At 45.0% G+C, this 27,759-nt stretch overlaps 1 protein-coding gene across 1 annotated transcript in view; it reads right to left on the bottom strand.

Moving 5' to 3' along the window:
• Positions 1-27,759, bottom strand: part of Igf1r (insulin like growth factor 1 receptor) — a 277,878-nt gene that overhangs the window by 61,312 nt on the left and 188,807 nt on the right. The window contains exons 3-5 of the mRNA XM_005357770.3: positions 11,334-11,646; positions 6,233-6,384; positions 3,031-3,175 (exon numbers count right to left, since the gene is read on the bottom strand). Coding sequence (XP_005357827.1) covers positions 3,031-3,175; positions 6,233-6,384; positions 11,334-11,646 — 610 coding nt within the window. The remainder of the gene's footprint in view (positions 1-3,030; positions 3,176-6,232; positions 6,385-11,333; positions 11,647-27,759) is intronic.

Here is a 27,759-nt window from a genome sequence, read left to right on the forward strand (position 1 = left end):
CGGTTTTATCCCATGCTTTTTCAGTCACAGTCCAGCTGGCCTTGGTGAGCTCCCAATAGATCAGCCCCACTGTCTCAGTGGGTGGGCGCACCCCTCGTGGTCCTGACTTCCTTGCTCATGTTCTCCCTCCTTCTGCTCCTCATTGGGACCGTGGGAGCTCTCCCGTGACATTCTTATTATCTAACGTTGGCATTAGAGATGTGCCACATTACAGAGTGAGTGATGGTTGAGGCCTTCTGGAAAAACCAAAGGGTCCTGCTGCTACCTGGGTACCGTTCTCTGGCTGCCCATTCTGATCTGTGTTCAGGTAGAATTCTGCTTCACCTGTCGCCAGCCCGGAAATCAGCTTACAGAAATGACTCATCATGAACATGCATGACCCAGGTTAAGAAGGCTCAGAAAGAAAACCCAGGAACTACTCTCCAGATAAACTACCGTGTTCCATGGGGGCTGCTCAGAAGGCTATGTAAGAGGGACTGCGGTGTTTCCTCACACAGCTGAGGTTGAAGGGTACCTCACGGGCAATGTTCACCTTTCCATCAAAACAAAAGGCTTCAGAATCATCCTGAACTAAATGGAAGCATTTATTTTGCTCTCACTAGCCATATGAGAGGCTCAACAAATAGATTCCTTCAATAATGAGTTGAAGCAAGGATGCTTAAAAAAAATCACAAGTGGCCTGGGGATGGATGGATATATATATTAGAATAATTATAGGGATAAAGTCGTCATTTCTAGTCCTTGCCATGGATGTGCCAAAAGTATATAGAAATACTTAAAAAAAAAAGTACTCAAGCTTAAACCTGCAACTCTCCCTACCCCGGGTTTACTGACTGATTTGGGGTGAGGCATAGCAGGACTTCCCTTCCCCCACAACTGTAACGCATCACACGTTCTGGGAAACACTGGGGAGAAGGATACCTTGGCTTACAAGGAAAGCACCCTGAAACTAAATGTCAGACATCTCTAACGCTCCTCTCTCCAAAGCCAAGCATGTCCCATGGCTTACCTAAATGACACCTCCACACCTGTGTGCAGCATCTCCGCCTGCAATCCTACCACCGCCCACCGCCCACCGCCCCAGAGCTGTTTGGAAGACAGGCCCAGGATGGCATTCTTTGCCTGCCTCTTCCCGACTATCTGTCTTTGCCCCCATGCTCCTCCAGTTCCAGAGGGCGGGCAGTCTTCGCTGTCAGCTCTCCTCAGGAGCCTGCCTGACCCTCGCCCACCAGATTCACATCCAGGGCACCTTCTTTTCTTTGCCCTGAGATTCTTTGAAAGTTGTGCTTTGCGCCTTCTGTTTGTCTGCTATCACAGCCCATACTTTCCTTCACTGAATGAGGGAGAAGTGAAGGGGCTGAGACCAATCCAGCCAAGGAGAGAAAACAGGTGGCCTCTCAAACAAACAGAGCCTGGGAGTTCATCACAGCTGAAGAAAAGGCAGACCGGAGAAAGCTACTGCTAAAGACTACTAAAAGCTACTACTAAAGACTATTAAGAATCTCAAGGGTCCTAGACAGACACAGCCTCTAGGCAGCAGCCTCCAGGCCTCCCCTACTTTCTAAAACGCTGCCAGCAGGGCGGGGCCCTAAGCTTTCCAGAGAAGCTTCCCAAACACAAGCATCCTTATCAAGACTTGGCCGGTACCTCACATGTAAGTTTCAAATAATGAAAGACACGCTACTACAAATATTCTTGGAAACCCGGCTTTCAATTTTCTGCTATATCTAAGTGCATGATACTTTCAGTTAACTCATAACAAGATACCACATAATAATCCTAATAAAAATAAAGCCTCCTGTCCTCTATGACTATCACTTGCTCAGTCTGAGAAAAGGGGGGAAGTGTATATCCTTAAGAAACTAGCAAATGTGACAGCTACTAATCTGCCAAAGAAGAAGTGCTTACCGATGCCAGGGATTCCAGAACACAGAGCTGCTGGTGCAAATAATGAAAAAGACTGAATTCCAGATCATTCTAAAATTGCACACAACCAATAATGAACTATCAGTGATCAGGAACTAACAGCCCAGGAATGACTGGGACACTGTGGGCTGGGTGCCTGGCACCTGCCTTGGATTTGCAAGGAAGAAGATGATTTCTGAACTTTCTGTTCCCAGTGGAAAGACAGTGTGCCTTTCAAGGACAGGGTGAGCTGCTCACTGTCTGGCCATGTCAGGAGACAGAATTTAGGACAGAGCTGGTCTGAGAAAAACTGGAGGCTACAAAGACAGCCTCCAGCTACAACATGAACCAGACACACGAGCAAGGACAAGCATTCCCAGGATGCTCCTATCACTTTCTTGTTTATTCCTTAATTGATAGTTATAAAATTTCAAAGCATTGACCTAAGAGCCACACCAGAGTCGTATTACATGTCCAGAGGAGCCAGCGGAGGTGCACATAGGCTGGAGAGAAGCTGTGAACACACGCAGGAAACAGCAGCTTCTATTCTCTGCCAAGAAACCATGGTTGCTTTAGAACCCAGCTCGAAAAGCGTTTTTGTGCAGAAGGCAAAGTTTCTATCAATAATACAAACCCTGCAAGCTAGTCAATAAACAGATGCTGTAAACTAACCAACACACAAACTCCGCAAGTTGAAATATCTTGGTAACAAAATAAACTGTCCATACTTGGCAAGCCATTATGCTTCTCTATTTGAGAAGGAGACGGCCCAGATGGTCAGGTGGTCAAGCGCTTGCAGCACAAGCAGGAGGACCCGAGTTCTGTCCTCAGAATCCACCTAACACACCAGGCATCTCAACACCTGGGAGGTGGAGCCAGGCGGTTTCTGAGGTTCATTGGTCAGGTAGTCTGGCCAAACTGGTGAGCGCCTGGCTCAGTGAGAGACAGTCTCAAAAAGAGGATGAAGTATGACTGAGAAAGACCTACCTATGTCAGGTAGGTGCACGCGTGTGCATGCACATGTACATACACACTCATTTACACACACACATACACACACAATTAAAATGTAAAAAGGAGAAAAAAAGCACACCCACTCATAAAAGGAGAATATAGAAGGTTTACCCTTCCAGCTGCTCCTCTCCTAAGATTAGGCGAAGGTTCTTCAGGAAGGACAAGGAGACCAAAGCATGGGAATGGCGGATCTTCACGTAGCCGGTCACCACCTCGATGAGGCCCATGAAGTTCTCCAGTTCTGAGGCAATGTTATCTAAAGGAAGAGGAGTCTGTGTCACTGAGAGTTCCTCTCGTCAGGTGGCATATTATAGTTGGATTCAGACACAGCGGTGTGGAGGAAAACGCAAAGCAGGTCTTGTTTGGGGGATCTGGGTGAGAAAGCTGGCGTGGGACCAATGGTCCCTGTCAAATACACACAGTCTCCACTTTCCATAGCCACGCTGGGACGAGGCCTCTGAGGCGGGAAAGCAGATTTCTAGGAGGGTGGATATTGCAGCTGCCAAGCTGATTAACAGAATGTGAAATCAGAAATGCCAGGCTGCTAATTAGCCCCAGCTGACAAACGGAGGGACCGTCTTTTAAATGTGCTCTGCGATAGGCAGCCTGCTTCAACAGTGCCATGGCAGGACTGGGCAAACCTTTCCCAGTCTCGGTGGGAACAGTCTTCGCTGTATCTGGAGTTCCTAAGATTTGGGGATCTACAGTTAAAGACTCCATCCAAGGAGGGAAGAAAGCAACTCCGATGTTACGGCAATGATGGCTGCAGGGAACTGTTTCTTTTGTCTTTTTCCAGCACTGAGACAGGATTTCTTGTACCTAGGCTGCCCTTGAACTACGTGTCTGAAGATGACCTTGAACTCCTGACCGCCCTCCCTGTCTCTCCTCCTTGGGCGCCACCTATACCTGGCCTGCAAGTAGTTTTGTTTTGTTTGTTTTGAAATAATTTCTGTATCTAAGTTTTCTACTCTGCTCACAATTACTTCTGTAACGAGAAAACAGGCAGCGAAGTCACTATCACAACAGGACCCAGAAACAGTGAATTTTCTTTTATCTTGCTTGCCCACCTTTCGCATAGTCAATAAGAAACATAAACTTCGGTTCAGCTCATGACAAAAATCTAAGACGATAATAAATGGGGCCAGGTCCACTGAATGGGACTTGACTGTATGTGATTTGTGAAGGTTGATTTAGTGGAAGATTCTACTTTGGTTTGATACAAATAAGAGAGCAGAGGACAAAGCCTTACCCTCAATGGCAAGGGATGTTCAACCTGGAAAGAGTGGCTGCAGCTAATTCTGTGTGCTTTGTTCCCTCGCAAGTGACCTAGGACCTCAGCATGTCCGCAAGGTAAGTGCTCTGGGTTATCGTTGGAACTCCCAGAGATCCACCCGCTTCTGCCTCCTTAGTGCTGGGATTAAAGGTGTGCACCACCACTGCCCACCTGGCAGGTAATACTTCTTCATGGACTGAACTTACCAATCACATTTATCACCCAGAACAGGACAGGAAAAAATAAAACAATAGGGTTCATGCATTTTAAAAGTCATATATCCCAGGGATGAATAAACTTTAAAAAAAAAATCAGTAAATCTAGTATGAGCAAGAAGAACACAACATGGTTAGTGCTATCATAAGGGTCATAGTTCTTGTGTGGCGAACACGGTCCTTTCCAAGGTGGACACGTACGGGGTGGGTAATAAAAACTAAGGGCTTGTGAAACAAATGATTATCTATATCTATTATCTCCGCACTCAAGAATAGAATTTACTCATTTAACAAATACTTAGGGAAAGGACATCCACAAAATTAATTAATTAATTAATAAACCACCTTCCTTTCAAGCAGTAAAAAACTTTCTCCTAAAGATTTACCAATACAGATTAAGACAATAAAAATTCTTCTGCCCATAGTTTCCTACCTATGAAACTCTCAGTAGCTCAACCCAGAGGCCCCAGTGTCAGATACACTGAAGGCGGTGTATCTGGGGCCTTTCTCTGCCAGTCAAAGACTAGACAGGAGAAGCTGGGTAGTGGAGGTGCACATCTTTAATCCCAGCACTCGGGAGGCAGAGGCAGGTGGATCTCTGTGAGCTCTAGACCAGCCTGGTCTACAGAGCGAGGTCCAGGACAGCCAGGGCTGCACAGAGAAACCCTGTCTCGAAAAACCAATCCCCTCACCACCGCCACGAAAAAGGCCAGAGGGGAGAAGACTGCGGGGTTGTGCTGCCACTGATGGGAATTGATGTCCATGGATGCAATTCTGAAACAGTGCACCACGAACACTGTCTCTATTGCAAGTGAAAGGGAGGCGGCAAGGGCTTGGACTGAAGCTTGAGTGGTGGATGGCACACTGTTGTGCAAAATTATTCTAAGGTGTATTTTGTTTAGGCCACATCTGATTATCTCTGTGAAGTTGTGATTTTTTTTTGCCTGTCTGAAACACCCATTGATCTAATAAAGAGCTGAACAGCTAATAGCGAGGCAGGCAGAGAGGATAAATAGGAAGAGAAATCTGGGAAGAGACGTAGGAGCAAGACAGAACAAGAAGAGGAGGACATTAGGGGCCAGTTACACAGCAAGCCATGGAGAAGTAAAGAAAGGTATAAAGGAAAAGGCCCCGAGGGAAAAGGCAGTTGGGATAATGTAAGTTAAGATAATGCTGGAAAGAAACAAGCCAAGCTAAGGCCGGGTTTTCATAACTAAGAATAAGCATCCATGTGTGATTTATTTGGAAGTGGGTGGTGGGCCCCCCAAAGAATCAAAAAAGTAGAAGAGTAAAGAGTCAAAGAGTAAAAAAAAAAATCACTGCACACACAACAGCATATCTTTCTAACTCTCAGAAGTAAGCCAGGAGACCCACCATTCTTTAAGACTTCTTAAAAACTCAGATTGGTAAATTCTTCCCTTTGCTCAGTCTCAACAGACGCAAGCAGGCCAAACTCTCTGGGCTCACTGATGTGTGGACTCAGTGGCAGCTCGAGCAGGCTGACTCACGGGTCTGATCCGTCCGTGTCTGCTGAGGTTTGTGTGTGTGTCAGGATGGGCCTCTCCTGCGTAAGACGTGGCTAACAGAAAGATGAGGGTTAATCCTCTCTACAGGAATAAACTCTGGGAGAAGGGCTCAGACACAGGCTGCCTTTCAATCTGGGCTTTATCTTTCAGGAAACTCACGGGAGAGACGTCACACAAGAGGCTTACTTACATCCCACGCTGTTTTCCTAAGCCTGTATTTTGGTTGTGACTAAGGGACAGAGTAACAATACAGTAAACCAAGGGATCCAGCCACTGGTCTGGTGGGGTGGAATACTTACTGCCTCGCCGGATGTTGATAAGCAAGTTGCCCTTCAAGATGGTGCAACCTTGGAGCATCTGAGCCGACGTCACCGAATCGATGGTTTTTGTTTTCTTTTCTTCGTCGCCACAGACTTTGGGGCAGGGGCCTTCACAGGGGATACAGTACATGCTGTGGAAGAGAGAGTAGACCAAAATCACACAATTGAGCTTATCTTCCCTACATAAAAAGACAGAAAAGTAAGAAGGCCTTTTGTCTGTTACTACAACGGCATTTCATGAGGGAACCGTTCTGAAGCATCCAAGTGATCACACAGAATCCCTCCACAGGCCTAGCCATTCAAGCTGCAACCACAAGAAGGGAACACATACCAAGGAGGAGGAGGAACGCATGTTGCTTGTTTTTAGACAAAATACATGATCCATGCAAGAAGCATGTGGGTATCATAGGCTCGTGAATGGGGAGCCAGCTGGTCCATGTGGGAGAGACAGACTCACAGAAAGGCATTCTGGGGCTCTGGAAAAAATGGAGCTGCTATCTGATGAGACCCTGGCCTGCACACCAGAGGAGGCTGGGAAAACTGGCACAGGCAGGGAATAGATAGCAGTGTCAGATTCCCAACGTCAGGGTGCATAAAGCCTAGGGAGGGATTCCAACAGGCACGAGGCACACTGCAGGCCCATTCTTTTTTTGCTAAGGCACAAGTGAGATTATACTTGACAGTGCTCTGCAGAAACTTGTAAATTGATCCAAATGTTGTTTTGCTGCACATACAATAAAAGCCAGGAACTTCCTCCGCTCTATAATGAGGTCCTGGTCCCAATGCTACCCTGAGTGCCACACACCACCAGGAGCCAGAAGGAGTGGTGTGCTCCCCGCTTACAGAGCATCATTTAGGAAACAGCAAAGAAAATGCTAAGCCTGAGGCTACACTTTCTGAGATCTTAGCTGTATACAGAATCAGGGCTGTGAAGCTGGGTCGATTTCTGAATGAACCAAATGATACAAACTGGGGGTGTGTGGCATAACATTACATTCAAATTATTGTTCTTAAATGAGCCTATGAAAACTTCATGCAGAGAAAGAAAATCAGTGTAAAATTAGAGCTGCTTTTACTAAAGTCCTTCATCCTCTCTCAAAAATACTACACAATTTACTTTTGTTTAAAAGCTTACAGGTGACCAATAGTCCTCTGGTATCTTCTTTCTATTTCTGGTTAGGAGAGTGTGGTTGAGGTTTTCAGAGGGTCCTTGGGAACTGGACTGAGCTAGTCAAAGTAGGGGACAGTTGGTTTTCCATAATACCACAAGCAACATCTTGTGGTGTCTGAATATTAACGGCCCCCATGGACCCATGTATTTGAACATTCAGCCCCTAGTGGGTAGAACTGTTGAGGAAGGATGGGGAGGTGTGCCCTTGTGGGAGGAGGGTGTCACTGGGGAGGGGTCGGCTTTGAAGGTTCCAAAGACTCAAGCTGAACTCTCAGCGTCCCCTCACACTCCATATCCTGGGTTCTAGCCTTTGAAACCATAAGCCAAATTAAACATATATGTTTATAAATTGCCTTGGTCATGGCGTTTTATCATAGCAATAGAAGGGAGACTAAGATGGTTCACATTTCTTGTCTGGGGAGGGGCTTTCTTCTGAACTTTTTTTCTTTTTTCTTTTTTTAAAAAAAGATTTATTTATTATGTATACAATGTTCTGCCAGCGTGTATCCCCAGAAGAGGGCACCAGATCTCATTATGAATGGTTGTGAGCCACCATGTGGTTGCTGGGAATCAAACTCAGGACCTCCGGAAGAGCAGCCAGTGCTCTTAACCACTGAGCCATCTCTCCAGCCCCTCTTCTGAACTTTCTTTGTGTTGTGTTTTTCTAATTTAACTACACACCAATATAGCTCCCCCTAAAACACACTGAAATAACTACAGCTTCATACACAGAGTTGCAAAGACAGTACAGAGTACCCATGTACCCTTTCTCCAACTTCCAGAACTGTTGTTACATCACACACAATGATAATACAGTAATTAAAATCAAGAATCCAACCACTCGTGGGGGTTCTGTGTATTTTTCCATCTGTCTAGATAGGTTTTCAAAATCCCCACAGCAATCAAGATCCAGGGCAACTCCAACACTACAAAATCCTCCCTTCTGTTACCCATTTATAGCTAACCTCTGCCTAACCCAGACCTCACTATCCCTAACTCCTGAGAATTGCTAGACTGTTCCCCACCTTTAATTGGGGATCATTACATAAATATAATTATAAAGTACATGATTTCTGAGATTGGTGTACTTCACACTGCCTAATATCCTTGAACCTCAATCTTTTCATTGCTGAGTAATATTCCATGGGCGGATGTAACACAGCACACTTTACTGCCTCTTATAGGGCATCTGAGTTGTCCTCACTTCCTGGTGCTACCACGAAAGAAGTCATGCAGTAAACGCTCAGGGCCAACATGACTGGGCTGTAAGGTAATGCCATGCTTGTTCCTCCCCCATTTTTTATTCAAACAGAAAAATCTGAACCACAACCCCCTTTGTTAAAATGTCTAGGTATCATCTAGCGCTTATAAATGTTTTATAAGGACATGTTCTGATTACATATTTACAGTCTAAGTTTCCTAAACTTCACTCTGGTACCGACAAAGTATAAACAGCATTTTTAGAAACACCTTCAGGTGAGTGCTACACAGGCTTCTAAGGCTGAGACAAGGACGGCTACTGTGTCTTGGTGGTGTTTTACTTTACAATGGAAAAGACTGTGAGAATGGGCAGGGGGCAATGGCCCGGTGCTTTAAGACCGCACTGCAGGGAAGGAGAACCAACTTCTAGGAATACCTAGCACTCTACTGTGTGTTGCAGCACAGCTGAATGCCTGTGAGAAGAGAGAGGAAATAAAATGACAGGTCAAAGATGATACCACAGTGAGCTCACCGACCAGCTAGCTATCCTTGGCCACTCCCAGTCCCCCAAGGAAGGCAGATTGTGGCTGAGTAGCTGCCTGCTGCCAAACACTGGTCTTTGTCTCAAGATGCGGACTAGTACATCAGTTTTATTTCCTAACACTGTGACTGCTTGGATCTAGAGTGCCCTCAAAGGCCCATCCTTTAATAGCTTACTCATTGGCTTGATAAAGGTAGGGCCTTCTGGGAGGTCTGTCAGTCCTTGATACATGCCCACAAGCAATGAAACCAATCAATCTTGGACCAAAAACATCCAAAACCATGAGCTAAAACCAATCATCATCATCATCTTTTTTTTCTCCTTATCTCCAAGATAGGGTTTCTCTGTGTAGCCCTGGCTGGCCTGGAGCTTACTCTGTACACCAGGCTGACATTGAACTCACAGAAATCCACCTGTCTCTGCTTCCTGAGTGCTGGGATTAAAGGCATGTGCCACCATGGCCCTGCTCAATCTCTCAATCTCTCTCTCTCTCTCCTTTTTTTTAATCAAAGCATTTTGTCACAGAAACAGAAGCTGACTAACAGAAACTGCCGACACATGAGTAAAATATGGCAGACTTATTGTTGGTAGACCGTTTTATACAATTCTGTGTCATTATAGTCCCTGGATTACTTATTTTAAATAGTTTAAAATCCTTTCCTTTTTACTGTTATAATATTAGTGTTCTAATTGGACAGGTAGAAATTTGTTTTACTTCTTAGCATTATGAAAGAAAATACAATCTTTGATTTATTATATATAAAACATATTATATATTATAGAGACATTTCCGAATACTACAACAGAAATGGAATCCTCTTACTGAAGATGTGATGGATTATCTTTTATAAAAGGTGACCAGCAAAACCAGACATTTTGCACTTGCAGAATTGTTAGCCACGCTGGGAACTGGACTGCAGGCCTTCTATGTGCCAGGGACTGGATTCTAGGCCTCTCTTAAAAGCTGGGGTCTGGGTCTAAAATCTTCCCCCCACAGGATGGGGTTCTGGACCTAGGATTTCCCACAGGCTGGGGACTGGTTTGAGGATCTCCCACAGCCAAGCATGAGCTGCATTCAGAGCCTCCTAGCTCTATTTTGAGGAAGCCAGAAGTGTATCTGTGTTTACAGCATAGGAGGCAGGGCAAGAGTGACAACCTTCCCCCAAGCCCTGTGTTCCTGTGTTCTGTGCAGGATGGGAATAGCAACTCCAGGTTTCTGATTGCCCTTTGTCACCAGAGTTATAACATCCTGTTTTCAAGAACACTAGCCCCCCGGCAAGTTTGTAGACAGAGCACTTATCTAATAGAAACATCTTTGTTTCCTCAGTGAAACCTCAGCATCCAGGACGGAAAGAGAGCGGGCACCAAAGGGGTAGAGCTCAGAAGGAGGAGGTCTGGCAGACACATGGCCTGACTACTAGTTTATGTCTAGAGATCAGGCTTCTAGGGAGGAGTGGGAGACTGTCCCTGAGCTGCACAAGCGCCGGTGAGGACTTGTCTCCCTCTTTCCCTCTCACAGTGTCAAAGCTCTCACTGGGCTACAGTAGCAAGCTGGGGAGGAGAGTCTGTAGTTAACAGCTGCCACTTCTCAGACTTCAGCTCTGCAGGTGCACAGGGAGCAGGGGTATCCTGACACTTGGCCACCGGGCTAATTTTTTCTTTCTATCTATCTATCTATCTATCTATCTATCTATCTATCTATCTATCTATCTATCTATCTATCTATCTATCTATCTAATGGACACCTTGCCAGCAGGTTAATAGCTCTATGTATGTATGTATGTATGTATGTATGTATGTATGTATGTATGTATGTATGTATGTTTTTCGAGACAGGGTTTCTCTGTGTATCTTTTGAGCCTGTCCTGGAACTAGCTATTGTAGACCAGGCTACCCTCGAACTCACAGAGATCCATTTGCCTCTACCTCCGGCATACCCACTGCCCGGCTAATTCTTTCTCTCTAGTGCTAGCAAGGCACTTTTTAAAAAAGACAAAGCCAGTCAACAAAACACGAAAACAGAGAACCAGCCACACCAGGATTCTCACTAATATAAACTTCGCTAGTGTCCTCCAGGAGCTCCATCAGATGAACCTCTCTGGATGGTTCCGACCCTCATGGACTATGCAACAGAGTACTCCTGTGTCCGGGGAACGAGAGTCACCGACCTCTGGGTGCTGTTGCGGATGAAGCCTGAGGGACACTCTTGCATGCACTCGCCGTCGTGGATGACAAAGCCGTCGGAGTCGCTGCTCTCGGCGTTGGGGATGTTGGCGCAGAAATCGCGGTCCACACAGCGCCAGCCCTCGAACCTGTAGGTGCCCAGCGGGCAGGCGGGCACACACACGCCTTTGTAGTAGTAATGTCGGCAGGCCACACAGGTGGTGTTGTCGTCGGGTGTATGGCAGCTGCCCAGGCACTCTGGGTGGCAACATTCATTGTTCTCGGTGCAGGCTCGCTTTCCACACACGCTTGGGCACACTGTGGGAACAGGGGAGAGGGCGGTGAGAAGGGCGACGCAGCCACCCCAGGTCATCTGCTGCCACCACCAGCACTAAACGGTGTCCCAGAGGCAGGCTAGGAAAGCCACACTTTCTCTGAAATCTGTACAGATAATGCCATCTGTGAATCCCACACTGAGAAAGGACACAGCACAACCCAAGTAATTTCTCTCTCATGAACCGATTTGCTAAGGAATGAGCCATTAACTTCTAACAACCCTGACCTTCCCTTTTCTCATCTGTAACATGGGATGACTACGCCCGTTAAAAGGGAGCCCACGGCATAGGAGAAGAGAGAGAAATAGAGACCATGCGGGTAACCAGCACTGCACAAGGCACTATGGTCTCCAGCCCTCTTTTTGTATGAGGAATCATTCTAAGACCCCCGTGAATGCTTGAATCACATACAAAACACTGTCTAGTATATATTCCGATCCCCTCCCCAGCAGTGATTTAGAGAGGAAGGATAACAAGTATGCAGGAGCCCCTAATGCTGGAATAGACGCCGCCTACCATAGCAATGATCTTGAAGACAGTAAAATGGATTTCATTTTTCAGCCTACCAAGTTTTTAGTTTCACACACTATTACTGATTCTTTCACTCAAAGACATAAAAAAGGACATAGTTGAAGATGATATAGCTTGATTATTTAATTAAATATACATGTTGCATAGGTTACATCAAGGTTTGAGGTCTAAACGAACATTGAAGTTGTTGCTGGTGTTGATTTCAGTTTATAATCCATCAGTGACAGAAGTGAATTGATCCATTCTGCCTTTATTTATCCACCGAGTATTGACTGGATGTGCGCTACACCTGCGTGCCAGGCAACTGTATAAACCTGGTCAGTGGCAGTCCCTGAGTTCAAGGGACGGACAGCACAGCAGGGAAGCAGGGAGGAGTAGAGAGAGGCACATGGTGTTCCTAATGCGTTGAGTGTCAGAGCTGGTAACACTGGCACTGAAAAGCAGAAGGATGATGGGACGGAGCATCAAGACCACTCCTCAAGAGGGTCTCCATGTAAACATGGGCTGGGATGCTGTTGGGAATAGAATGGGGTTGGCTCAGAAAGGCACCACAGGCAACTGACTGGTGGATAGTAGGCAGTCGCTTAAGGTTTAGGCAGGGGTTTTCACCCTAGAAAGTCGTCAGGCTGGGCTGGAGAGATGGCTCAGAGGCTAAGAACACTGATTATTCTTCCAGAGGTCTTGAGTTCAATTCCCAGCAACCACATGGTGGCTTATAACCATCTGTAAAGAAATCTGGTGCCCTCTTCTGACATGCAGACCAAACACTGTATACAAAATAAATAAATCTTAAAAAAAAAAAAAGAAAAGAAAGAAAGAAAAAGAACATGTTGAATCCTGTTCCATGCCTGTGATGGGAACTTTGTCCCAACCAAGGAGAGTAAAGTTAGAACACTGTCCTTACAGATGAAACTATTCTTTTTAAAGCAGATGCCAGATCAATGGACTCCTTACCACGGAGTGAGGCCGACTGAGAACAAACGCACATCTAATATGCTGTAGGGGTATAAAAAAGGGGTATGCAGAGGAAGAGAAGAAGATGGAGGAGAGCTGACTTTTTGCTAGAGGACAGACTCCAGAAATCTGTGGTGGTTACCGGGAAGAAAGTGGTGGTTCCTCTCTCTAGCAAACAGGATCCGGGAGGCAGCAAGAGAACACAGGGACATTCAGGATTAGAGAGCCCTGGAGCCAGCCTCAGAAGCCTGCTGTAAATTTTGTCTCATCTCGATGTATATAAATATTATTAGTGTTCAGGACTATTAAGGGATTTCTTGAAAAGCCCAGGGCAGAGCGTCTCGCCAGCAGATGGATGGCTGCTCTATATGAGTGCCAAACTTAAAATTTAGTGCAGTAACCAAATTTCCAATTACAGCACTATAGGGGAAAGAAGAGGGACCTCTTCCCCGGCTCCTAAGGAGCAGCTCATGGGCATGCTTAAAAGAGCAGCTCGACCTTAAACAGAGGAAACAGAAGCTGCTGTACACCAATGCACACAGGAAAGCAAATTCATTTTGCTCACGAGACCATTCTATTCCTTGGAATTCATTTGTACAGGGATAAAACAACAAAAACAAAAACTTATTGAAACAGCTCCCAAAAGCCACAACACGTCCTGTGTCAATGACCAGAGAGACACGTTCGGGGTCAGTGTGCGTATTTTAAAACTCCTTCTCTTCCTATTTCTAGGAGAAAAAAAATGGCCTTTGACTCTCTTCCTCCCCAGAATCCTTGCATTTACTAAATTCTACTTTCTTTTTAACCTGTCTGCTTGTGTCAGTAAGTTCTTTACTGATTGTAAGCTCTAAGAAACTGTATCTTCAAAGTACAGATGCTAGCGTTCTTTGCCAGAAGATGGGAGTCTCAACTTTTCATAAGGAAAGAGGGGTCCCTTGGCCACACAAGTTTTAACTGTGTAATTTATTTTAACTCAAATAACCGCTGAGGGACAGAACTGGCCTGAAGATGTTTTAAGTTAAAGCTTCTGAGTCGAACACGGAAAGAAGAAGGTAACAGGAACTGCCTAACAGGAAGGAAGCATTATATAAAAAAGGTGGGAAAGGCTGGTGATAAAGTAGAGGCTGGGGAGTGAGCAGCAGTGAACAAGTGCTGTGGTCCGAGCCCACAGGGAGTATGGCTCTGAGCATCCAAAAGGCAACATATGTAGTTGTAGTCCAGACTCTAGTTTGGGGTTAAAAAGCTACTTTTGTATCAGCCTGTAAGTCCCTCAGGGAAAGAATCCACATAGTCATTGGAACCCTGCTCCTAGGACTTCCACGGGCTTCCCCAGGCTCAAAACTGTGCCCAGAAGACCTGTCTGCAGGCTGTAGCACAGGACCTGGCTGTCAAGTTCCAAAGAAGCCTTTCTTACTTCTTTACTACAACCAAACAGTCTATGGAAGAGAGTGCAGATAAGCCTTGAATGGACTAGCGCCTGACCTTGGAGGCATCCTGCCCAGTAACTAAAAATGTAGACTCCTCTGTCATCTGTCCTCTCTCCTTCCCTTTCTTCTTCTCCCATAGATTTAGTTGGGAGTCATGAGGATGGGACATCATTAGGACAGTAGTGGCTTTATCATAAGAAGTAGGCAAGCTTAGTACGCAATGCCTTGGCCATGCCACCATGCAGCAGGAAGATCCTCAGTAGAGGCTGATGCCATGTTCTTGAACTTCTCAGTCTCCAGAACTATGAAAAATAAATGTATTTTCTTTATAAATTATCTACCATCAGGCATGTCAAGTAAGACAAGTATCCATCAAAAGAGGAACAAAGCACTGGTGACCAAAGTTTCTCAGGCTCCAACAGCCACTGAACTGTATCTAGCAAGGTCTGCAGGCTCAGTGGAAAGGCTTAAATCATAAAGCAAAACTAAACAGTGCTATTACACACAGAGGGGAGGGAGCAAGGGAGGGAGACACAAGAGACAGAAAATAAGGACGAGAAGCAATGAGAATGCTTTCTTCAAAGGGAAGACAAGAACTTAACATGCTTATGGTCCTTGCAGTGTCTAAAGGAGAACCCCACGTCTCACTGCTTAGAAAGCACCCACAGACTTTCAAAAAAAAAAATGCTGAAGCAAGTGTCAGCCTGGAGGATTGTAGCCACTATCCAGCCAGTTACACAGCAAAAGAACATTCACGTGGCAACCAGTGTCTCAAACATTCATACAGAAAATCACACTGGCAACAATATTCTCTGTCTAATGCCAAAAACCAAACCAAACCAAACCAAACACCTCCTTTTCTGGAGGGACTGACGGCAGGTCCAAAGGAGATGTCATTTTAAGTCAGAATCCAAAATACTTCCGTTTGTATTTGAACTGAAAGGCTGTAACAGATCAAGGCCTTCCAGAGAAAAAGCGCCCTTGCGCGGAACACTCCCGGTGCATCGCAAGCTGGTTACAGGACCTCATGCTTTTCTGATCTGTTTGCATGCTAGCCACGAGAGCTCTCCGTATTGACTTCCAAAGGGTTCTCCACTCCGTTTGGGGCTGGCTGGCTTCATACCAATGAAGACCCCTAGACGTAGCAACTAGACTTGGGGGAGTTTCTCGACTCTTGAGGTGTATGTAGAGGGGGTAACAAGTCACACATTGTTTCTTCCTACTACTCCTTTCTGGCTTTGTTCTCTGCTTTCCCAAACCTTCAAAGTTTTGCTTTCTAGGCAGCAAGTCACAGAAAGTCAGAGTCACGAGGAAGTTTACAGGTAGGTCCCCATCTTAACTCCGGATACCTCTACAAAGCCCTAGACAGTGCTTTCAAGCAACACTAAAGAAGCCCAACTGCTTTCCAGGCGGCGCCCCTCAATGATTGGACAGCACCGATCTTGAACTGGTTCCCCCACGCAGAGTCCTTCTTGTAGAGCATATTCCCCAGGTGCTTAATGAAGGTTTGGCACATGGGGACGCATGCTGCTCTCTTGACCCTATGTGCACCCCTATTCTAACAGCACAGAAGCAGTTTCAACAGTGTAGAATATGCTGAGACCGAAGGACCAACTCTGGTGTTCCATACCCCAAGGCAACTTCATCAGAAGTTTTCAGACTCAGGTCTGAAAAGCAAGGGCACGTCCATACTCAGTGGCCTCATTCTGGGCTTCTAATCACTGAAAATTCCCAGGTCATCTTTTCCATCATAGCTAATTGAGTCTCTCTTACATAAATCCAATTTATACCACAGAGGCAAAATACAAGTCTGTTTATTAATACAGAGTTAAGTTTCAGTGTTATTTCCAATGTGCCCGATGATACTTTAGGCATGTTATTTATATACATTATTTAATCCTCCTGACAATCACACAGGGTAGAAATCATTCACTTGTAGATGACCAAATTGGAGACAACTGGGAGATTAAATACCTCACGCAAGGGCATCAGGCTGCTGGGCTTCAGGATGGACATCACATCCAGAGTCCCCAGGCAATGATGGCTGCCTTCCCATAGGTCCCCCATGGTGGTGTGGTGGCATCTCTATGCATCTCTGCTGTCTGAAAGGCATGTTCTAGGGGATGCTTTCACGCTACTTTTCTTTTTAAGCACACATCCAATCAGGAAGAAATAAACCACAAGTCCTATCACCATTTCCTACTCTCTGAGGTACCTCCCTCAGTCTGAAGGACAAAGCTTAGGAAACACATACCTGGAAAAGGGGCCAGCACCCAAATGATAATAAAGAGATAATATGTACCAACTCATCAATTTCTCTGTTTTTTGAGTTGCAGCCAATGGGAGTCTTGAGGACATTTTTCGATGACAAATTTAAAAGGCTGAATTTTTTTTTTTCTTTAAAAGATAGGCTTTCTCTGTGTATCCCTTGCTATTCTGGAACTTCTTCGATAAACCAGGCTGGCCTCAAACTCAGGGATCTTCCTGTCTTTGTTCCCAGAGTACTGGGATTAAAGGTGTGTGCCACCATGCCTGCACACAAGGCTGGATCCTGTTGGTAGTTGTAAGGGTCATTGCCAAGTTGCACACTGAAGCAGAAGTTTCTCTACTGGAAGATGCACAATGAACATGGCTTATCTGATATGAAATGACTGTGTTAGCAGGGAACCAGACCAGTAAGACCCAAAAAGGGTAGAGGGTCCCTCAGTGTCAGTTCTATCCAATGAAGTCTACTTAATAGTGTGCTTTATCAGGCTCAGACTTTCAAATGCTCACATGGCCTCTTTTCAAGAGCCTTGCTCAGTCATAGCTCATGCCATACTCAAGAACTACTTACCAAGCTTTCAAACCCATTCACAACACAGAAGCATTCTCTTAATCCATTCATGCAATCCAGTAAGACTGAAACTTTATGGAAGAAAAATAACTTTTCATCAGGGCCAGTGAGATAGCACAATAGACAAGGTGCTGGCTGTCATTCTGGTGCCTGTCTGATCCCTGGAGGTCGCATGGTGGACGGGGAGAGTCAACTGCCACAAATAGTTCTCCAATTTCCACACACACGTTGTGGCACGTGTGCATCTCCCCCAAACGAAATTTCTAAAGTGGGGGAACAGTTCAGTGTGTCTACCCTTGGGAGAGCACAGTTGGAATGCTCCGAGAAAATAACCGAGCAGCATCTCGAAGTCCAGGACAGAAGGTAAGCCACAAAGTTCAGCTGCAGAAGCATCTGTGAACATTTCATTAATGAGCAAAAGAAACAATCGCCTACTGACAATGCCCACGGGATCACCAAAGCCTCAGGAACCAAGCGGTGCTGGGCAGAGTATTGAGAAAATAGGAAAACAAACACTGCAAAGGGGGTAACAAAGAAGCCAGAAGGGGGAAAGTTATAAATAGCATCGCAAACCAGAAAGCTGGGCAGGAAGAGTGAAGACAGAGGCGCTGCTGACCCAAAGATGGAGAGCAGGAAATTTCAATGAATAACAAAGGCCAAGAAAGCAGAAAGAGCTCAGCGGCTTTTCTGCTCACTGTGCGCTACGAAAATGCCTTTAACTTCCTGCACATTTTTAATCTCTGCTCTCTATTGATATATAATTCACATATTTTACAATCCAAAGGAGAAAACCTAGTGGTTTTAAGTGCCTTCGTTGAGTTGTGCAAATACTACCACAACCAATGTTAGAATATTTTCATTGTTCCCAGGAAACCATAACCAGCATCCTAACCTCTCCCTAGTGCTGGGCAATGCCCAACCTTACTCTTGTCTTCACTGATTTGCCTGCCAGAAGTATTTTACATAATGGAATCAAACAGGTCCTGTGACCTCCTCCTTCCATTTCACACAAGGCTTTCAAGGCTCACCCTTAGTGTGGCATCTCTGAGTACTTCCTTCCTTCGACTGTGGTTCACACATTTGGGCTTTCATGATTCCCACTGTGGGAAGTGAGGCTTCCTATTAATGTGTGGTGATAACATCGCAGGTACTCTGATTAGAAATGCTAAAAACACTGACAAGTTTTAAAAGGGCAAAGAAATCAAAGGCAAGGATGGTGGACCACACTGGGGTTCAGAAAAGACCACTGCCCGAGGAGGGTCTATCTGCACCCCCACAATCTTCGGGTTTACTCAAAGGAAGGGCCTGTTAACTCTAGCCACAAATAACTTGTGTCATTCTTTTACGGACAGAACTGTCACAGTGGCTTCATCTGTGGAGGAAAGGGTCACCCGCGGAAAGGGTCACCGGCAGTGTGGCGTCCTTCTCTTCTCTACTCTGCGTGCTACCTGTACCACTGTCAGAGAATCAAACGCATACGCACATGCGTTTGGTTTCTGTAGAAATTCCTGACAAACGGATACTGAAACTGCATCCCAGGAGGTATGCAGAGATGGCAGAGAGGGAAGGAAAGGGGAAACAGCCAACAGTAAAAAAGAAGGCTTTGGTGGGGGGAACCTGAACCATATGCTCCTTTATCAGCATTATGTCTTCACACCTGCTGCAGAGTCCTTTTAGATCACCTAAAATATTATTCTCCACCCATTTCAAACCCTACATATAGATTTCAAACGCATAGGCAAGAAATGAAACCCGAGGAGGGTTGGCACTGGGGTGAGGACAGGAGGGACCCCCAAGCTGATGAGCCTTGGTCAACAGAGCAGGGCTGCTTCATGGCTGGAGAGTCTCTCTCTCTCCCACAAAGCTCACAGCACACACACAGTTTTTATGTCTTGAAAGAGGAAGAAAAACAAGAGGTCTCAGCAGAGCGCTGACTCTCCTGTAGTCCTGAGCAGCAGGCTTGAGCACATAAAGATGCGGATCACTTATGACTGCCTGTCACACATGCTTAAATGGACAAGATGGAAAAATATACCCTTCACACGCTTAAAAATTACTCTAAGTTATTTTAAATTTGGAACTGTTTGTATATTCCTTATAAGTTTATAAAACTCACACTGTCTCTCCATGACTAACTACAGTGGAATTGAAGAGAGTATTCTATATTTATAACTCGTCTGCTTGTTCGTGCTTACAGCCCCATTTCCAGTTCCTGTTACTGTACACAGAGTTATGTGAAGTATTGTGGGCTCCTAAATGCTGTTCACTTCCTAACAAGGCAGGCCTGTGTCCCATAGGGGCAACCTGGGGGTTGTTATGATCAAGTGAAGGCTGGGCTCATAGCGGAGGCCTCAAGCATTGTTGCTTAGGCTACACCTCTTCAATCCAGCAGTTGAGCCTATTTTGGGGCAATTACACACCTACCTGTGATGCTCCAGAGATCTGTATCAATGGTGTGAATTCAGCACTAACACACACCCCAGAAACTCAGTGCCTTCGAGCTGTGAGTGAGCCTATGTCGCCTCTTCATCTTGATTTTAGTGGAATTACTTGTCCAAAAGGTACAGTGTTTTAATAGCCCGAGCAAAAAGCCCCTCTACACACATAAATACTTATGTCAAGATAATGAACAGTGCCACTCATAGGGAAACTACTACTTAGAACAGAGCACACAAGCCTTGCGATGAATTCTGTTGTGAAAAGCAAGACCATTTGCTGAGAGACTAATGAATGTGTAAGATAACCGTGCTTACAGACTACCCATGGAATTCAGAGGCTACGTGTACTATGGGCACGTATCACCTACTCACGTCGTTGTTCCCATAAACAGTAACATCAGTTGCTCTAAGGCGGCCTAGCCCCAGCTTGGCAAAAACCATTCCCAGAATCTTCTCTGGAGCAGCGCTTCTGCTAACTGTCATATCTCATTTCATACTGCCCCAAGAGAAGCACGTCTCCATTAGCAACAAGAAAAAACGAGTCCACAGTCTACTTTTCTTCCTTCAGGATGGAAAACATGTGCCTCACCTCAGTTCTGTGACTAATTATGAAGCTGGTTTACTTTTACTGTAGCTTTTTTCTTTTCCTGTTTATACCACTTAATGCCCCCAGATTCATCCCTTTCTGAAATCTTAACTATTTCACTATATGCAAGTATGCAGCTTAAGTTCTATTGCAACGACCTCTACCATAATCCCATATATGAAATAAATTACCACCGCAAATGAGAATACCTCAGAAATGTAAGTGTCTTAGGTAATTCTGTCGCTGTGTGAACATTAGTGAAGTTTACATAAACTAAGGTGACTTTGACGTCGTTAGCCGCAATCTTAACAGAACTGAACTTCCAGAATGCACAGCTGCATCTTCATCGGTTACAGCTCTTAAAGAAACTTTAAATACAGCACGGACATCAACAGTTATAGACAGGTAACCTTCAGACAGCTCCTTACGGCCTCTGCTTGCCACTCCTGTCGTCCTGCTATGCCCCTTCTTCACGGAATGCTTTGGGACTGCTAAACATTTATGGTTCTCAACCTTCCTAACGCTGCGACCCTTTAACACAGTCCCTCATGGGTGATATATGACTGCCAAGGGGTCATGACCCACAGAACGAGAACCGCTGTTTTAGCGTATGTGTAACAGTTAATCACCATCATTGGCTTTTCTGTTTAATCAACGTGCTGGCTCCATCCTGCAGTGAAAGTATTTCTTTTACTAGGCTGGGAGTATGACTTAGGTAGTATGCTTGCCTAGCATGCTCAAGGCCCTGGGTTCAACTCCCTCCCAAATACTTGTTCTACCAATGCATGTAGCAATGATTAAAAAAAAAATCAGTTAGACTTTTAAATTATCCAGGATGGCAGAACACAATTGTTCCTGATTAACGTAATCCTGGTTTACGTAAGACTCAAGAGAACCAGGGTTTTGGACAACCTGTAAAATACTACCACCTGCAAAAATACATGGAACGTACAAACTTATTTTATCTGATAGTCCAAAAGTGCCTAGGAAAAAGTGTGACTGTTGAATTAGTATGTTTGGAGTACCTTTGCAAAAAATAACTTTAAACGTGCACACACCCATACACATGCGCTACCTGGCATGATGGCGCATACCTTTAATGTCAGTATGCACAAGGCAGAGGCAGGCGGATTTCTGTGAGTTCAAGGCCAGTCTGGTCTACAAAGCAAGTTTCAGGACAAGGCTGTTACACAAAGAAACCGTCTTGAAAAACCACACACACACACACACACACACACACACACACACACACGAACGCACACAAGGAAAACAACATTTGTTATTTCCAGACTTCTGCTGGTTTTTATTTTTCCTGAGTTTTGCGACAGAGGAGGCGATAGAGGCAATGCATTTGCTGGAGGGAAAAAGGTATCAACTCTGCTGGAATGCATTAGAAGTGCGGATGCTCCATATCGCCAACAGGAATCCAATTATTATTCTGGAAATGATCATTTTCTCAGTTTCAACCAGGGTTTTGTTTTTGTTTTTAAAAGGGACTCTACACGATGGAAAAATTCACTGAAGGAATCCAAAGTTCAAGATGCTTTCTTTTAAAAAAAATTAATAGTTGAGGACTTTTCTGTTATTTTGCTGCTGTTTTTGTTAAGTTGGGTCCAGACTGGGAGCCAGCACAGGCACAGTGGGTGGAACGCCAGCTGACAGAGCTATTCAGGTGTAAATGCCAACAGAGATAGGCTCCTTCTGCCTTTTCCAATTAATTAGGGACCGTATGTCTGTAAATTTTTATTTGGTCTCTGAACTATTATCTCCTGATCTCAGCTATCTGGCTCCCTCTAGAGTGTTGTCCAAATCACCAAGAGTATTATATTGCTCAAACCCACCCAACATTATCCTGGCCATGTAAGAGCTAGAGACTGAAACGAAGTATAACAAGACCCTTCTGAAGACTGGGGGAAACTGCAGGTATCCTTTTAGACACAGGTATGGAGCCTATACAATCCTGCAACGTTACCTGACCCCACTGGGCTGGGGGCGGGGCAGGTCACACCCTGGGAGGTATGGGTGACTTTGTGCTTCCTTCCTGTTTGAACCTTTACCCCAGCTCCCCTCCTCACACCCTTTCATTACCTTCCAGACATATTCTAGAATACCCTCTTGGCTGGTTTTCATGGTTCACAGAAACTGTCGTGCCGAGCTAAAGAAAATTAACAGGTATAATGGCGATCTCTAAAAAAACTGAAACCCAGTATGCAGGCAGTGCCAGTTCACCAAGCACACATGAGGCTGGAACTTGAAAGGGCATTCAAGAATCATTCTTTCGTTTCATCCTTGTGTGAAAACAGAAACGTTCATAAATGGAAAAGGGCCAAATTGTAGTCAGGCTGCAACAAAATAATCCCACAAAAGTTTGGCAATGACAAGGATATGGGAGGTTTAATTGCTACATGAAGGGACGGAAGTACAGAAACTCCTAAGATATGTGATCCTATTTTATAAATCAACTTAAATGTAAGTGTGTGCACGTGCACATGGTGTATATGTGCAGGAGGGTATGTGCATATGTCTGCCCGTGGAGGGCAAGAGGGAGATGCTGGATGTCTTCTACTTTTGTTCTCTCTTATCTTTTGAGGCAGGGTCTCTCACTGAAGCCAAATCTCAAAGACTGGCCAAGCTGGTAATCAGCAAACTCCGAGAAACATCTGTCTGCTTCCCACACCAGGTTAGGATTATAAATGAGCACAACCACATCTAGTTTTCTCATGGGTGCTCGAGATTTGAACTTAGTTCCTCATGCTTGCGTGGCAGGCATTTTATCCATGGAACTATCTCTCCAGTCCTCCAAATCAATTGTTAAGCCAGGAACCCTTAAATGCTGTGCAACTCCCAAACTAGTGAAGTCCTTTTTCCCTCCTAAGGAAGTATCTTTTTCACACATATATTGTTAAAAAAAAAAGTTTTGCAAATTCCGGACTCAGCCTGAAAATAAGGATCTGAAAAGGCTAGATTTATCTCTTTCCTTCAGAAGAATAAGCCATTGTAGCGACTTCCTTGAAACTAGTGTCAAAAGAGCCGCTGCTGAGTTTCCCCAGACCCCAGAGCACCCTCATCTTGCCGCAGGAGGCCTGGTGGTTAGGGTGCAGAAGTCACAGCCTGTAAAGGTCTGCAACATCCTTCAGGTTGTGTTTGGGTCTGACTCACAGAGCAAGTGCTAGAAGTAAAAAAAAAGGATGAAAAGGATCCAGGAAGATGGAGAAGCGAACCACCTTTGCAAACACGAGAGGGACCCAGGTAAAGGCTGAAGAATTCTCTCATTACAGTGGGAGCCATGCATGCAACTTCCACTAAGAAGAGCTTCTGCAACTAGCTCTGTAGACCAGGCTGGTCTCGAACTCACAGAGATCCGCCTGCCTCTGCCTCCCAAGTGCTGGGATTAAAGGCGTGCGCCACCGTCGCCCGGCTGAGCTTTCTAAAAAGGAAGAGGCTTTGGTGGTCTCCCTTCTCAAGGCCTAGGTTCCTTCCCTAGACGAGAGGAGGAATGGCCGCCTGAAGTCTGGGCTGTAGTACTTTGATCTGTTTCATTAAGGAAACAAATGCCCAGGAGCCACTGGCTTCTGGAACAAAGAAGACTCAGGAGGCAGTGGACACTTTCACTTGGCAGAAGAAGAAAGTGAGGCTCAGGCATTCCATGCTCTGAAAGACATAGCACACACTCACTCACTGGAGCAGGGCAAAGCTCAAGCTTCCAACCATTGAACGGAGGCACTGAGATACCAGAAAAGCGGCATTTCTCACCTCTGAAACCGCAAGCCCTTTGAACACACAACCTACACATCTTCTTTAAAAACGCTGGGAATTTTGAAATAGATTTACCTCTATTTTCTAATTCTGAAATTTTGAAAACAACTTCTCCGTCAAACTCATATCATAACAGATGAGTTTCCCTGATGCGGTTTCCTTGGTGCCTGTCTACAGCCAACAACACCTGGACATTCTCCTGCACTGTATCTTCCTAAATTAAATTCTCAGCCCACACTGGCCACTGGCCTGGTGCCACTCAGGGGCACAAATGATACACCACGAACCTGTTACTTCCGTCCTCCTGCCCTCTCCACATTGCATGTACATAATCTTCCCCTCCACCCACTCCCCAATCCTTTGAAATTTCTAAACCCCAGCAGAGGAAGCACTGTGGGGCTCTTAATAAGCTCAGTCATGCTCAAAATATCCGTTTTACCCACAGGGTATTGTAAGCAGCAATTCCGACCAGAGCACATCTAGACACGAGATAATCTGCCACTAAAACCCAACGTTCAGAATTCCTAAAAGCACCATTCTTACTCAGTTCCATTCAAGTTCCTGGGAACTTGCAACATTTTTTGGGGTGGGAAGGACATCCCCTTGGATAGATCCACCTTCCACCTACACTGCGGCAGCCAATAGATGGTTAAGAAACTCTCCTTCCTGTTGCTGTGGCCACAGAGGGTACATATTGCAACTATCCTGGCCCTGGAGCTTGTGAAACTCACAGGAAATCTGCCACCACCTACACAGAAAGCCCCATGCCAGAGACAACGACACATAAATATTTTATATTGAATCATCCAGATGTTAAAAAGTAGCATCTCAGTCCAACGTTTTCTAGTCCTGGCTTACTTTCAAGTCTTAGGGCATGAAGGGGAACATAGAAGTACAGTGGATGCATGCCTTCTGCCCAATGGAAGATGCTTTACATTTCTGAGGAAACAACCTGCACCGTGACCTAATGCCTTAGGCCATCGAGAAAAAGAATCCATTAACTGTGTATCATTTATGAGGGTCCTAGAGGCACTTCCCTTCGGACAAAGACAGGTTTTAAGAACAGAAATTTGGGCTGGGGATACAGCTCAGTAGGTAAAGTGCTTGGTGTTTCACAAACATGAGGGTGGGTTTGATTTTCTGGCAGCCACATAAAGCAGTGGGCCTGCTTGCTTGCATCTGTAGTCCTAGGATTGGGTGTAGGGAGAGTTGGAGACAGGAGGACCCCTGGAGCTTCCTGGCCAGTCAGCCACATTGAAACAGCAATCTCTGGGCTCAGTGAGACTTTGTAGTACTACTAATAATAATAAAGGTGGATACTACTACTACTACTACTACTACTACTACTACTACTACTACTACTACTACTACTACTACTAAAGGTGGAGATCACAAGAGGATCATACATGACATTCACTGTCATTTCTGGCGTTTACCAGTGCACATGCATACACACGCAAGTGTATCTGCACACACCATGCACACACAGGCCAAGTATACCAGAATACATCATGCACACACAAGCAAGTGCACCCGAATGCACCATATCCATACAGGCAGCAAGTGCACTTGCATACACGTTATGCACATTTATTGAAAAATAGTTAAATCAGAGGGGGGAAAAACCCGTAAAACAAATCGATTTACAAAACGTAGTTTTAAGTTGGCCCTTAACTCACTAGAGTTATTTATGAGAGAGTTATCAGTGAAACTAGAAACAGAAAGAATTTAATTGGAACCTGTTGATGTGGGTCAGGTTATGCAATAATGTAATCAGTATCTGTGTAAAAGTATCTTGTTTAAAAAAACCTGCCGGCATAACAATATTGTCATTTGCTTCAACCCCTCCCACTGGGACTGCTTTGATTTGAGGATACACATTCCCTGAGGTGGCCTCTGGATGGCCTTGGCTCCATTTTCTAGGAGAAGGGACATGATGGCATGAAGGAGCATTCCTCTGCACAGAAATCATGTCAATAAACGTTAAAACAAAACACTACCAGCACAGGAGCCATTCTGGCAACATCTAAAACAAGAATTTAGAAACAGCCCACACCTATGTACATGCCATTTTGGCCACGTATTAAAAGGCCCAAGTCATGTCTGTCTGGTCTGCCCATATTTTTCAAAGTTAGTTTTGGGGAGAGTATCTCACATGTGGAGGGGTTAAAAACAAAGCACACAGCAGCTGGCTGGAGAGCGCATGCTTGGAAGTCAGACAGAAGTTCACAGCCCAGCCTTGTCATTATCAGCTGCTTTAAGTCAAAGAGCCTCTGTTTCCTTAGTATTCCACACAAGACAGATGACACGCTATGTACTTGCTTCAAGAATATACGTGGTGGTGCACACAAAGAAACTGAATGCCTCCTGGACATTGAGAGTGCTCTGAAAATACTGGCCTCTATCTCCGTTTGATGTCTAGACTGGAGTCTCACCTTGTGCTACCAACTATGCAGGCTCAGTTGGCATGCAGGTATAGGAGAGATGATGAGGCTCCCCTAGAACCTTCTGGTCCTCATTTCCCCATGGTGTGCTTGGAAAGGGAATGTGATGAAAAGCAGTGCTTCTGATGAATTTCATGTACTGGAGAGACACAAAAAGACTCATTTTCATGGAAGGATGGTTGTATGGATAAGAAAGGAAGAAAAGAGAACTAGAGGACAACGTAATTATAAAAATTGTTAAATTGTGTGCATGTATGTACACGCTATGGTGTTCATACGAAGGCCAGAGGACAGCTGTGGGAGTCAGGCATCTCCTACCACCTCAACTAAGCACAAAGCACCTTTACCTTCTTGGTCCTTCACTAGTCCACAGGAACACAATTCCAAAGTACTTAAAACTTTACTTCTGCTCAAATAAAAATTTTACAAAATTTAGAATAGACAGACTTTTGAATTTCAGTGCCTTTCTCAAATCCTCTTGTTCTGCAGGAATCTCTGTTGCAGCATACAATGGTCATGGGTTACATCGGATTCTTTTTTTTTAAATATTTATTTTAATTTATTATGTATACAATATTCTGTCTGTGTATATGTCTGCAGGCCAGAAGAGGCCACCAGATCTCATTCCAGATGGTTGTGAGCCACCATGTGGTTGCCGGGAATTGAACTCAGGACCTTTGGAAGAGCAGGCAATGCTCTTAACCACTGAGCCATCTCTCCAGCCCCTACGTCGGATTCTTTAAAGGTCCAATGTAAGGGTTTTGATTTGCTGCTGTTGTTGCTTTGATTTTATGTACTTCTAGGAATGTACATAGATACAGGCTGACCACTGAGGGCACATGGGGATGTTCATCAGGTACAGGAGCTGTTGCTCAGTGGCAGTGTGCTTCCCTAGCATAAACAAAGCCTCATCTCAAACCCCCAAGACTGCTTAACACAATACATAAACAAATAAGATGTATACCAGGAAGCAAAGACAAGGAAGGAAATGTGTATTTCAAAAATATTTACTTTGTTTTTGGAAAATGGACTGGCTAGAAATGTATTTCATTTAGTAGAATGCTTGTTACCATTTGAGAAGTCCTGGGTTCAGTTCCCAGCACTGTTTAAATGGGGCATGGTGG

This window comes from Microtus ochrogaster, chromosome 22, assembly GCF_000317375.1.
Source record: "Microtus ochrogaster isolate Prairie Vole_2 chromosome 22, MicOch1.0, whole genome shotgun sequence".
Taxonomy (NCBI): domain Eukaryota; kingdom Metazoa; phylum Chordata; class Mammalia; order Rodentia; family Cricetidae; genus Microtus; species Microtus ochrogaster.